The sequence below is a fragment of the Cebus imitator genome, unplaced genomic scaffold (genome assembly GCF_001604975.1).
Source record: "Cebus imitator isolate Cc_AM_T3 unplaced genomic scaffold, Cebus_imitator-1.0 Scaffold589, whole genome shotgun sequence".
Taxonomy (NCBI): Eukaryota; Metazoa; Chordata; class Mammalia; order Primates; family Cebidae; genus Cebus; species Cebus imitator.
In genome coordinates this window covers 558,693-572,856 of record NW_016107904.1, presented here as the reverse complement: position 1 = coordinate 572,856, position 14,164 = coordinate 558,693, and the positions used below count along the sequence as shown (strand labels likewise).

General features: G+C 37.0%; 1 protein-coding gene across 1 annotated transcript in view; it reads right to left on the bottom strand.

Annotated features, from left to right (window-relative positions):
- Positions 1-442: 442 nt before the first annotated feature.
- The window catches only part of POLA1 (DNA polymerase alpha 1, catalytic subunit), a 148,750-nt gene continuing 135,028 nt past the window's right edge, over positions 443-14,164 (bottom strand). Inside the window, exon 17 of the mRNA XM_017516455.2 lies at positions 443-499. Coding sequence (XP_017371944.2) covers positions 458-499 — 42 coding nt within the window. The 3' untranslated portion in view covers positions 443-457. The remainder of the gene's footprint in view (positions 500-14,164) is intronic.

Genomic DNA, 14,164 nt, shown 5'->3' with positions numbered 1-14,164 from the left:
ACAGGCAGAATGTAAACTAGTGTGTTTTAGTTCCTTAGTAAAGGCAACTACCAAAGTAAAGAATGCACCACATCGATGTGTAACCTTCCCAATAACGGAGTGACTTCTGGCTAGTTAATTGCTGTGCTGCTTCCTTCTCTGTAAAATGGATACCACAGTGCTTACCATATAGGGTTGTTGCAATGATGCAACACATTTAGAGCATCTAAAACTATATTTGGCATAAAAGAAACATTTAATAAATAAAATCAATTATTTCATGTAAACAAAAATAGATTCTCCTATATGTACTTTCTGGAGACATAAAACTAGCTGCAGTGTTTTCAAGGAAAACTTCAACTGACCACTATTTTCCAGAGGTTTGAAATACTACAGCTATTGCTCACTTCTCTTCTTCAGTTACTCTCCCTTGCTGTTCTCCTTTGAATTTTCTCATAGTGACGTGATAAGACTATGCCTATGACCTTAAATCAGCATTGTGTTTCTTAGAAAATGTTATCTGTTAAACAAAGGAGACAAGACTTCACAAATGGGGTCAAACAAAGCTCAGCTGTTCACACTAAGGCACCAAGGTGCTTTGATGCTACATGTATTGCCACAGAGGCATAAAGCAAATGTTAGGGTGAGGTGCTGGGGTATAAAGGTGAACAAGGTATGCTGCTGCCTTGTCCCATGGTGTTCTCACCTGGGGAATCCCCAGTAGGAACCTGACTATCTGTAGATTCTGGAACATTTAGAGACACGGAAACTTCTGAACTGATCTTGAAGAATGAGTAGAAGTTTGGTAGGTAGAGAAGGCAGAAAAGACAACTTATGCAGAAAGAACAACATATGTCAAAGAATGAAGGCCAGAAAGAGCTATGCTGTGATATCATTAATAAAGGAATCAGTAACATGCATAACTCCATTCCCCGTTTCTAGACCAAACATCTTGGTCTTTTCCCCTTAGACAAGAGCAGTATATACATGAGTGTTGCTTCATTAAGTCAGGTACTTTAGTCTGCCACTAATGTTTCCACGTGGTGCTAATCCAAAGCTGAGGGATGCCCTCACTTGCTGCTGTGTTGCTTGACCTCATTCCTCAGAATAGGCTTTTCTTGGAAGTAGCTATAACAAAACTCAGGGAAAAGCACCAAGAATCAGTTCTTCTAGCTCCATTTAACACTATCACAAAAAGGGAAAGTATATTACAGAGCTTTATGACTAAAAAAAAATTATGCTACCTTTAAAGAATATAAAATTCATCCAGTCAATACACCCACAGTAAGCATTATTCCTACCTTCATTCAAGGCTAAACTATTTTAAAATTTAATGTAAGTTTCTCAGGTAGAGGGAGGGTCTCAACGAGTTCTTAATGAAACTTGTAATAAACGCCCAGAATTATATTAAATATTGTGAAGAATAGGCAAAAGGGCCCCAGGTACTCTTTCAGGAAATTACAATACAAATAGGACAGCAAGGTCCACACACATAAAGACTATAGAAGCAATTCAGAATGGCTTGGCTTTGAGAACCAAGTTGTGTGGTACCAACTATAAATGCTAACAATACAGAGAAGGGATAGATTAGTGTCTGAGATAAACTACTACGACCACAGCAAAAGATTAGGAACAAGAAAAAAGATTCAGTGGTTCTGAGTCACAGGCAGCTGTTTGTTTTAATTTTGAGGATGTATTACAACATCTTCTTGATTTAAAGAGACATTTATATTCACATTTTAATATTTTTGAAACTCAAATGCATTTATAACGGACATGTACAGTTTAATAATGCACTTTAGTTCCTTCAAAAAAGCTGTTAAGTCAAGAGTGCAGCTCGCAATCAGCTCCTTAGAATTAAAGAAACAAGATACTGGCTGGGTGTGGTGGCTCATGCCTAGAATCTCAGCACTTTGGGAGGCCGAGGCAGGCAAATACAAGGTCAGGAGATCGAGACCATCCTGGCTAACACGGTGAAACCCCATCTCTACTAAAAATACAAAACATTAGCCAGGCATGGTTGCGTTTGCCTGTAGTCCCAGCTACTCAGGAGGCTGAGGCAGAAGAATCACTTGAACCCAGGAGGCAGAGGTTGCAGTGAGCCGAGATCGTGCCATTGCACTCCAGCTTGGGCAACAGAATGAGACTCTGTCTCAAAAAAAAAAAAGGAAACAAGATACTTAGGTTTAGTCTATTCTGGGCATGGGGGATACAGTGGGGAATAGTGGAGCTGACAGCAGGAACAGGTATTACATTTTAAATGTAGCCTATAAACACTAAAAGTAAGACTAGCTGTTTCTTGAAGTACCCATTCAGGTATATTAATAAAAGAAACAAACCGTACAGGACTGGACCACTCCTTTATTATTCATTTGGGTTTTTTACTTTATATTTAATATCTGAGGCTTTATATGCTTTGGAACATGTAGTTAGTTAACACTGCCAGTCATAGCTGCAATTCATCCAATTCTAAACAAAACTAAAAAAATTAAGCAGACAGGTAACAACTACCATGTTTTGAGACAAGAAATTACTCAGTTCCAAAATATAACCTGGATATTAAAATTATTCTTAAATTTTAAAAATACAATGTTCAAAAACCATAGAGTTCTTTTCAGATGTTTTTTAAACTTGATTCTGTCAATTTACAACTTCACAACTCACTAGGGGAGCTGCCAACCAGGGAGATGCTAAGTTATCATCTCACCTGTTTTTAAAGCAAACACCTAACTCTAGCTCTGACAGAAGTACTAACTAAACGTCCTTTCAAATCATATAGAAAACAGATAATATAATTTGTCTAGACTTCCTACCAGTTATAATTAACATTAAAGAGGTCTTTTTTCCTTTGTCACCTCTCTATTCAGTGCTTATTTGGGTTTGTTTGTACTTACTATCTGTTAATCTCCCTTTACAAATGACAACAATAACTAGTGCTATTATGCATGGAAATTAAACATGCTGATAACTGTGTGAAGGGAACTGGGGCTGAAAAAAATATTAGAAGCCTGTAACTCTTTATGCTTCTTGTTTTATTTTGATAATTAAGCTTTTGGTCATGGTGTATTTTAAACAAAACTCTTCTATGTAGGAAATAGGCCTTAATCATATTAAATATATGCTTTGCTTCAATTCAATTTTGTAAAGTACATTTGGTTTAACCCTTTGTTCCCCCAATGCAAACCAGCTAGCTAAATCTAACCTTCAAGGAACATCTGTGCTACTAAAAACTAAATATAGGTTGGGCATGGTGACTCATGCCTGTAATCCCAGCACTTTGGGCGGCCAAGGCAGGTGGATTGCTTGAGTTCAGGAGTTCAAGACCAGCGGCGGCAGCATGACAAAACCCTGTCTCTACCAAAAATACAAAAATTAGCTGGGAGTGGTGGTATGTGCCTACAGTCACAGCTACTCAGGAGGCTGAGGTAGGAAGATGGCTGGAGCCCAGTTAGGTGAGGCTGCAGTGAGCTGTGACTACGCCACAGCACTCCAGCCAGGGTGACAGAGCAAGATCCTGTCTCAAACAAATTTTTTTTTAATAAATATAATATACCAGGTATTTGAAAATATTCCATGATGATGCAAATCTTATAAGATCTCATACTGAATTTTGTCTCTTAAGGGTGGTAAAAACAAAGCAAATGAAAATACTAATATAAGTTCACTTTGATTTAACACTCACAAAGACAAAACTTACTTTCAACTCTCATTTTCAGAAATAACATATAGCCTGCACAGCCCAGGGCTATACTGACAAGTCAATGGAAGAGGACATTTTAAAATAAAAGTGTAGTTTCTTGGAAGCCCAACTTGTAAAAAGGTTTGGATTTTAATAAAAACCTCTAAATCACTTTAAGGATGTCTGCTATCCAAATACGTGATTTTATTACGTAATGCCACATGCAAATTATAATAACCAATAGAAATAAGGTCAATAAATTTTCAGTTGCCTGGCTTAACCACATTTGTAAACAGAAAGTTCAAAAGAGGTAAAGTCAGCCTGTCCAATAGCAAAACAAACCTTTACCAAAATATGCCAAGCTCTATCACTTGTTGCTTTAATCTCAACATCACTAATTCCTTAAAATCATTGTGTATGAAATTGTGTCAAATGCTGATTGGTTCTGATTGCTAAATTATATTTCTGAGGCCTCAACTAAAATGGCTTCTGTCTGCACATGTTAAAAAGGAATCAATTTCCACTTGTAACTGAGACGTTCCTAGTAGTTGCACCTTAAACACAAACTGTTATTCGTTTGTGTACATTTGTATTTTTAGAAGGCTATACACACAGAAATCATCTAGATCTGAAATTGTGGAGCATGAGGCCCTCAAAAATCTTTTGAAGAAACTATCAACAGAATAAACAGACAACTCACAGAATGGGAGAAAATATTTGCAAACTATGCATCTGACAAAGGTCTAATATGCAGAATCTATAAAGAACTTAAACAACTCAACAAGTGAAAACCAAATAACCCCATTAAAAATTAGGCAAAGGACATGAACAGATACTTCTTAAAAGACATATAAGCAGCCAACAAGCGTATGAAGAAATGCTCAATATCACTAATCATCAGAGAGATGCAAATCAAAACCACAATAGGATACCGTCTCACACTAGTCAGAATGGTTATTATTAAAAAGACAAAAAATAACAGATGCTGGCAAGGCTGCAGAGAAATGGGAACGCTTATATACTGTTGGTGGGAATGTAAATTAGTTCAGCCACTGCGGTAAGCAGTTTGGAGATTTCTCAAAGAACTTAAAAAAGAGCTACCATTCGACCCAGGAATTGCATTACTGAGTATATACCCAATGGAAGATAAGCTGTTCTACAAAAGAGACACATGCACTCATATGTTCACTGCAGCACTATTCACGACAGAAAAGACATGGAAGCAACCTAGGTGCTCATCAACAGTGGACTGGATAAAGAAAACGTATATGTGTATACACACACACACACACACACACACACACGTACACAGAGCATGGAATAGTATGCAGCCATAAAAAAGAATGAAATCATGTCCTTTGCAGCCACATGGATGCAGCTAGAGGCCATCATTCTAAGCAAATTAACGCAGGAACAAAAAACCAAATACCACATGTTCTCATTTATAAGTGGGAGCTAAGCACTGCGTACACATGAACATAAAGACAGGAAGAGACTCTGGAACTATTAAAGGGGGGAGGGAAGCAAGGGCTGAAAAAGTACCTCTTGGGTACTATACCCACTACCTGGGTGACAGGATTATTTGTACCCCAAACCTCAGTGTTATATAATATACCCATATAACAAACCTACATATGTACCCCCTAAATCTAAAAATTTGAAATTATATTTTTAGAAGTCCTCTAAATAAATGAATGGAAGCAATAAGATAAAAATATAGAGGAACAAGTTTATAAAAAATAAGGAAAATAACAATGCACAGTAGTTTGCATACTCGAGTCAAATATATAGTGGGCCCGTCTCCTCTCAATCCCAATCAGTCACCAAGTTTGTCCACTCGTTTTTCCTTTATAGTCCCATTACCATCAACCTCACCAAAGCCAGGCCTCAGATCGTTCTATTGCAATAGTCTCCTCCCTGGTTTCCCTGACTCAGTTCTCTCTCACATCCAACACAAAGGGCTCTCCACTCCCATCTCCCAATCATATATCTTCCATAGACAATTGTAAGAACAAATTCATTGGCCTGGCTTTCAAATCCTTACAACCTCATCCCGTTCCCCCCCGCTTACTCATCATTCTCTTACACAAACTCATTGCCCAATCAGATTGGTTTTCATACTCTATTCACCACATTTTGCCTGTTTTCACCTCCTCATCATTACACAGGCTGGAGAACCTCTGCCTAAAAGGTCCATTCCTTGATCATCAGTTCCATTCGTCTTTTGTGAAATTTTCCTGATCCACAGGGATTTCTCCTCCATTCTACCTAATGCTGAGCAATACACTGTGGTGCGCTGTCCCTTAACCATCTTATTTTACTATCTTGTTTTGCCCACCTAACTGGATAGTCAGTCCCCTGGGGAACAATCTGTTTTGGAGCTAGTAGTGTCCTCCCCAGTCTCTACCACAAAGGTTCACATTCAGTGAAGAATACAGAATTGAAGTTATGAAAAACCGCACTCGAATAGGGTTTCTTTCCTCCCATTTCCTAACAGATAATTTTGTGCAACTTGCTGAACCTCTTTCTGAGCCTCAGTTTCCTCATTTATAAAACAGGAGGTAATAGTATTTACTCTATTAGGGTTGTTCAGAGGATCAAATAAGAAAACTCACAAAAATGTTAAGAAATGTAAAATATTGTTATTATCCTGTCTCTGGTACTGGGGAACATTATTGCTAAGCTACAGCTGACAATGCACTATTAAAAATGCACCATTTTAACCAGGAAAGAGCCTGGTCAGCTTCTACCTGGTATTATTACAAAACGGAGAACTAAAGTAATGGATAAATGGTAAGACTAGGTGGTGCTGCTTCTCAATTTGATTGCGAAATATTACAACTATGTAGTCAACATAAGTTAAATTTTCATATTTTTTCCCGATCAAACTAAAATATAGTGAAGATACAGATGGCAAAACAGGCAGTGGGGGAAGAGGAGCATGTCTTTGCTTTATTTCAGGATTCACAGATTTTCAAGAGACAACACAGTTCTGCAGTGACGTACGATTTAGTTTAAATTGTAATGGCTCACCAGGAGTGCAGTGACAGGGTCACGGGACGGGGTCTGCCAGCATGCATGCTCTTTTAGAGTTCATCAGATTATTACTAGTTTTCAATAATGGCCATTAACCACCCTTCTCCCGAAGCTAAATGCCCTTTGAGAACATCAGACTCTCTTTTCCCCCTAAACCATTTATAAATGTTCCGGGGTTCCCTTGCAGGCACATTTTTCTGCCACAGAATTATCCCCAGCGGCAAAAAATGGGCCTTCTTATAGATGGTGCACAGTATGGGCCCACAGCTGCTTTTGAAGAATGACATGTTGTGATTTGGAATTTCCAGAAATATCAAAAAACAAATTGCTTTCTGACCCACATTTGTACCCAAAACTGGGAAAAATTTTCCCTAAGATCTCCAGGGGAAGTTTTAACAGGAATATAATTTTGCTTTTAAAGTTAAATCTTCTACACTGCAGCATGCTGGCATGTCGAAGAGTGATTATTAAGTCCCAGAGAGGTGCTAGGATAAGAGATGAGAGAGTAAATCAGGAAAAATAAATACATAAAATAACTATTCACCAAAGTTAATACAAAAATATTTTGAACAAAATTATCAAACAAAACAGAAGTAGAAAGTGCCTTATCGGTCAATGTAAGAATTTTAAATATTATTAAAATTGATTTTTTAAGTAAGACATCTCTTTAAATGAACAGTCATATGTCATTTCATCCAAGTTATTTGAAAGTTATTGATCTTATCATTTGTACAAGGACCAGACTCTGCCATCAGTTTGCTGAAAGGATAATGGAGCACTCCCGAACTGTTATGATAGGTTGGATGCAAACAGTGGTCCTCATTTAAACACACAGAATAGCACTACAAGTGGACAAATTCCAACCTCAGCAATTGTATATTACATGATAAATTAGCAACTTGGTCTGCTTTGCCTCACATCAAATCCAATACCATAGCCTTGCTATTTTAATTTGCAATCAGAGCTTGAGCATCAGAAGATGTACCTGAGGTACATTAAAGAGCCCCCATGCAAGCCATCTTCTCCTGTTATACTGTGAGCACAGAAAACCAACAATTACCAGCAATTGTATTTTACCCCTACAGGACAATACCAGAACAGTTAAAATTGTCTCCATGCAAGCAACCAGGGAAAATATACTTAAAAGACTTTATATGGAAAATTACATTTTGGGGAAAAAAGTTCAATGGAGGACATGTATCTTTCTGTATGGGCAACTAAAAACCTCTCTTAGTATACTCAAGCCTATTCTGTAAAATACTCTCCCTATTCATCCAACTAAAAGCAAGCTACGTTCTTAGGCTATAATAGGTCAAAACTAAGTACATAGTACCTTGCTTCAGGAATAATTTTGCTTTGTCTGTCAACTGTCAACAAAACACAAAGAGCTCATGCAACCCAGTCATGTACTGTGGATGTTAGAGATCTAACAAAATACAAATAACAAGAATACAAGATTTTCTAGTCACCCTGCTTTCATTTTATATGAGAAACTGAAAGCATTTTTCTTTCCACTTTCCATTAATCTCTATTATATTACAAATCTTTTCATAAAATACTTTTTCCCCCTATGTGAAGCTACAAGTGACTTGGGGATGTAATATTCCAACTGCAATGAACGTCTGAGTTTCTAACATGAATGGTAATAAATGGATGTGTCAGGTAAGTCATACAGTCATTGCAACAAGGAAAAGGAGGAAAGAATCAAATGCAATGAGATGGTAAAATGGTTATTCTGGTGATTACATTAATATTTTAGTGATGAAACCTCTAAGAAAAATTGTTCATTACTTCCATCACCATTCCTGCCTCTCGAGTTTTCACTCCTGAAAAAACCCACCACCTTAGCTATGTACACACAATAATGAATAAACTTCAAAAGTGAACTCAAGGTTTGGGTTCATCATTATATGCACAGAAAAAAAAAAAAGACTGGAAGGAAATACTCTCCAATGTAATCACTGGTAATCTCTGTGGTTTCTTATTTCTGTATTTTCAAATTTTCCTACAACAAGTTTATATTGTTCTTATAATCAGAAAGCTTATTAACGAGAGAAGGGACAGTTTTGCCAAGAGCTTTCAATATAATCAAATCAGTAACACAGCTGAAAAACAGTCTGAGCTATATCATGTATATGCTCGCTGCCAAGATAAATTTTCAGGGAATGTGCCTATAGGGGAAAAAAAAAAGGAACATGAAAAAAAATCATCTGTTATTAAAAATTTTTTTTTTTACTAAATCTAAAATTTCAAAAATAGGTCATTTTAATCATATAAGCAATTCTTAATGAGGAAGTGGCAGGGTATATATTAGTAGTATTAGTATCATTTATTAAATTAAGCCATGCACTAAAATGCACCCCGTCTTTTACAGAATATGAATATCTTTCTTTATGGTGGTGGGTCTCTGAAGGTAGGTAATAAATCAGTTTTAAAGAGAGGTGCCTTGTTCCCCACGCCCTCTCCCCTGCCTTTATTCAGTGTGTACACAGATCAACTCAGATGTCCTGGGGTAAGAATCAAATAAAACAAAATTCAATCAGGATGGCATGCACGCCTAAAACCTTCTTACCAGAAGAGTTTTTCTTTGCTCAAGTCTAGCTAAAAGTGATTTTTATTGTTTGTTTGCTCAGAGACTAGTATTTATTGGTATGGTTTCATGTGATACGCCTTTGGGTAGCAAACGACAAATGTTAAAACTGAACTATAGCTACTACTGCCTCAAAGGACATCTTAAAATCAGAATGGAGTTCAAACTATCACCAGGCAATGTTTGTTCATTTAACTTTAATTATTTTCTCCTTGAGAATGGTACTAATGAAACTGAATATCTTTCATGGTTTCAAAGGGCCGTTTGAATAGTCTGTAAACAGAACTAAGGGTAGACAAGAGATCTGGCTGAGCCAGGAGGTTGCTAGGTGATGTAGAATGTAGACCCACAAACTTGTTAAGGTTTGCTTTGCTTTCATGCCACTTTCACACACTCTCAAAAGTTTTGAGAATTGATTTTTCAGGTGGTCATTAAAAAANAAAAAAAAAAGAACTCCCTCCCTCCAATATTCACTCCCTGCAGATGTTCTGCCAGATTCAGAAGAGACGAAATCCATCTAACCTTTGGCCGCAACATGGGAAACTTTTGGTTTTACATGAATGTAGGATTATATATTTTCTGAATGCCTATAATTTAAGAAACAAATGCAAGGTAGATTTTAACATTTGATAAAGATACTTCTAATCTCTTATCTAATTTAAAACTAAAATTTCTCTTCAGAAAAAAAACTTATGATGACAATTTGGGAGATCTGGGGCACAAAACCAAAACCCTGTGGCAAATGCCTTAGCACAAATCATCATGGTGACAAACGTTTCAGTTTAGCCACTCTTGTCTTCTCTCTTCTGGCCTGCACCAAGACTCACTGCCTGTGAGGCTTCTCCCTCTGGTCCCCTCCTCCAGCCTCCTTTTTAAGTAGCTGATCAGAGATTGTCCAGTAAGAGCACTTTATTAGATCATCAGCCAGAGGGGTTCACAAGTACTGAGAGCAATGGGCTCAAATGCGGCACATCAGTTTTAATAGACCAGGGGCTACTAGTAAACTGCAGATACTGCTGAGAACTTTCCATGCACTGAACTCTTGAAAAAGCACCGTCTCTCCAGCTTAAATGCAGCTGCCTCTTTCAATGCCGCAAATGGGTAAATTTGACAAAAAAGCCACCATTAAGACTACATGAAAGGCTCAAGACAACATCCTTTCAATGCTTTGTACTTCAGTAATCAGATGTACTTACTCACCCCCTCCCCCAAACCCGATCAAGAACTATTTCTGAATGGTAGGAAATAATTCCACTTTGTACATCTTTTAGTTAATCAAGACTTTCTATTCAGCAATTTGACCTTTTGTTCAAAACAGGATTATCAGTTTTTTCGCCAGTTACCAAGGGCGACTCGCATGGTGAACATAATTGCAATAATTTGCAAAACACCATGGCAACCCACATTACAACTAGGTAAATACTGGGCTTTTGTGCTACATTGTTATTTTCAGAGATGCTGAAGTCAAAGAACGAATGACAAATGAACACAAAATTTATATTTGCTTTGTCTCAAAAGAGAAGAAAATTGATAACAAGAATTGGGGGGAAACCGACTACAGCTGTAATTTCTAACTTGATTAATTAGGATGGTAACAGTCCTTAACAGTATATTCAACAAACAGCCCTGACTTGGTCTCTCCACCCACCTCTCTCCTTACCACTACCACTATCACCCCCACCCCAGACAAATTTTTTCAGCTTAGAGAACAAACATCCCCCATTTGCTCTTTTCTTCAACTTAATGGAATCCTTAATTGCAGAATATTGTTCTCCTGCTCTTCGCAGCAATGAATATGAGAGAAAGGAGGAGAGTGCCAGGGCAGACAGGGAGCTACAGTCATTTTCTTTTCCTGCCTCTTTTGGACACCCCAGGCCCAATGATGAGACGGCATTTTCCTGGTATCAGCAGCTGTTTCGCAGCAGACAATAAAGTAAAAAGTATTTGGCTTTGCAGAAAAGCCACTTCTTTCCTCTTGGCAGCACAAGGTAAGTCTACATGCTGAGATAAAGTTTCATAATTTAAATGCCAGAACATAAGATGAGAAAATAATGATAACAATAAAAAAGCATACATTTGTCTTGTTAAGAAATTATTAACTGTAGTACTGTCCCAAAAGCTGTTGAAATGCATGTGCTTGCTATTTGAGGAAGATGTTAAACAATATCACCAATGTGCAAACCACTTTATACTCAGAGATCCCAATTCACAAAACAATCTAAAAATATAAACTGAGTATTCAGAAATTAATATAAAAATCATCATATTTTAGTAGATAAACACAACCTCAAAAATAATATAATCTTTTCAATAATAAATGATGATTAGAAAAGTTATATCAGAATTATTTACTCAGGTATAAAAGGCAGGTTCTGTTTTACAGGAAAGGGGCAGTTTTTTTCTAAGAGGCACAAATTCTGTTATAATACCTAGCTTTTGGAAATTATCAAAGCTGACTTTCTCATGCAAAATGGAATATTTCAGGATGAGAAAAGAAAAATACACACAGAAAGGGCTTGCAGAAGTTATATTGCCGAGATCTCGAGAGAGAAGCAGCTCCAGATGCATTCTGAACACAGCCCGGCCTGCTTCCCTTCATCTGTCTTACAACAAGAGCAAAAAGAGAGTCTCTGAAACAATCTGCATATTTCCCCTAACTTTTGAAAAATCGAATGGACCTGATACCATAATGGGTCCATTCTTATTTTGTCAGGGCTAAAGACTTCCTGACAGATCTCTAAGATTCAGCACAGAGAAATCACAATATAACATTCTTCTGAATATGCCTCTGAAATTATAGATACTGCGATTTCTCTCGAGGAGTGAAAATCAAAAGGATATATGACACATTAACTCCTTCTCAGTCAGTGATAACCTCTTTACACTTTGAAAATATTTTATTTCCTGGCTTAGTTCACTCCAAATTTACCATACCTGTATTAAGTTCATTAAGAGGAAATACATGCCTTAACGCCAAGTGACAAAGGGTAGAGCAAGCCTTTAGTACTTTTTGGTCAGACAGAATTGATGATAGATCTTGAAGTGGGCCTAAAATCTCCATCACACTTGAACTTCTTTAAGAAACCCTTATATATAAATATTTTATAATCTACCTGGAATTTCTTCACTTTAACATTTTACCTTCTGTATTCCTCCCCACTTCTTTTGTGGCTTCTGTTCCAGTGTGACTTTTTTCTTTTCTCCTGTTTCCCCTGCCTTTTCGCCTTTTTTCTTTGCCAATTGGCTGAGATGCCTCTTGACGTATATTTGTTTAGAAAGGCTCATCTATGAGTGATTGCAACATCCAACCTTCTATAATGTTAATAAATTACCCAAATCACTAAATCAGGAATGGCAAACACCTAGCAGGTATACTGCAGTTCCATTTCCAACTTTATTCCTCAAGGCCACTATAGAATGGAAGCTGGCACCCAATATAAAACCCATCTGTTAAACCTGTTCCAAGTACTTATTGCTCCAGAATTCTTAACTCTGGCAGCACACTGGACTCACCAGGGCAGCATTACAACACAGCGCCACCCAAGAGTGTCTGATTCAGTAAGTCCTGGGTGGGGTCTGAGAATGTGTATCTCTAACAAGTTCCCACGTGATACTGCTGCTGCTAGTTTGGGATCTCACTTTGAGAACACCAGTCTGGGATAGGGAATGAGCAATGGGATTTTATAAAGTTTCCCCAAGTGATTCTAATGCGCAGCCAAGGTTGAGAACCACTGTTCTGTATTATTCTCATTCTCTCTTGTTCAAAGAGAAACTACTGGTTATTATTTTCTGAACAATGAACTTCATAAATGCAATTGTACTTAAATTATCTCTCAACTTTCTCTCTTCCCAAGTTTACTCCTTCTTTACATATTATTTAGGTGGTTCACGCTTGCTCTTCCAAGTTTTCTATGCAGCATTAGAATTATCAAAGTCTGAAATCTGACTTAATTCTATTAAAAGAACTGAATGGTTTACATCATGTACATAGCTTAATAACTTTCTTCCCTTACACAAACTAATAAACAAAGAACCTCAATCTGGCAACAACAATAGAGTTCTTAAAATATGAAATGCGCTTTAATTAGAATCACAGAATTTTAGGAGTGCTGGTGAAAACAGTGTCTATGGAAAGCAATCAGAATTACACCTTTGACTTTGACAAGTAATATGAAGTGAGATATTTAAACCCGAAGCTTTAAAGCTGGAAGAGACTTTAGATCTCTTGTCTAATCCTTCACATTGTATGTGAGGAAAATGAGGCCCAGAAGAATGTAAATTTTTTGCATACTGTCACACAGCATGTAGACTGAACTTCTAGTCCAGTGCTCTTTACACACCACATCTATGCTACTTAATAAATGAGCCAGTAGCTGTATGTGGCTCTTGAGCACTTAAAATATGGCTATTCCAAATTGAGATGGGCTGCAAGTGTAAAATATACAGCAGATTTCAAAGACTTAGTTCAAAAAAGAAGACTATAAAATAGTTTAGTGGTATTTTTAACACTCATTACAGAATAAAATACCATTTTGGATATATTGGGTTAATTAAATTTTTTTTAAATTTTAAATATTATTAATAGAGTCAGGGTCTCACTGTGTCGCCCAGGTGCTCCTCCTGCCTCAGCCTCACAAAGTGCTAGGATTACAGGTGTGAGCCACAACATCTGGCCAGGTCAATTAAAATTTATTATCATATTATGAATAATTATGTCTCATTTTAAAAAATACAAATTGAAGTTTATCATATACACTGTTCTAAATGCTGCTTTTTCACTGAAAAGTAGAGGAAATTATGGACTACTAGTACATATAGATCTTCAGTGTTCTTGTTAACGGTTGCACAAATTTCTATTACGACTGTAATAATCTAATGAA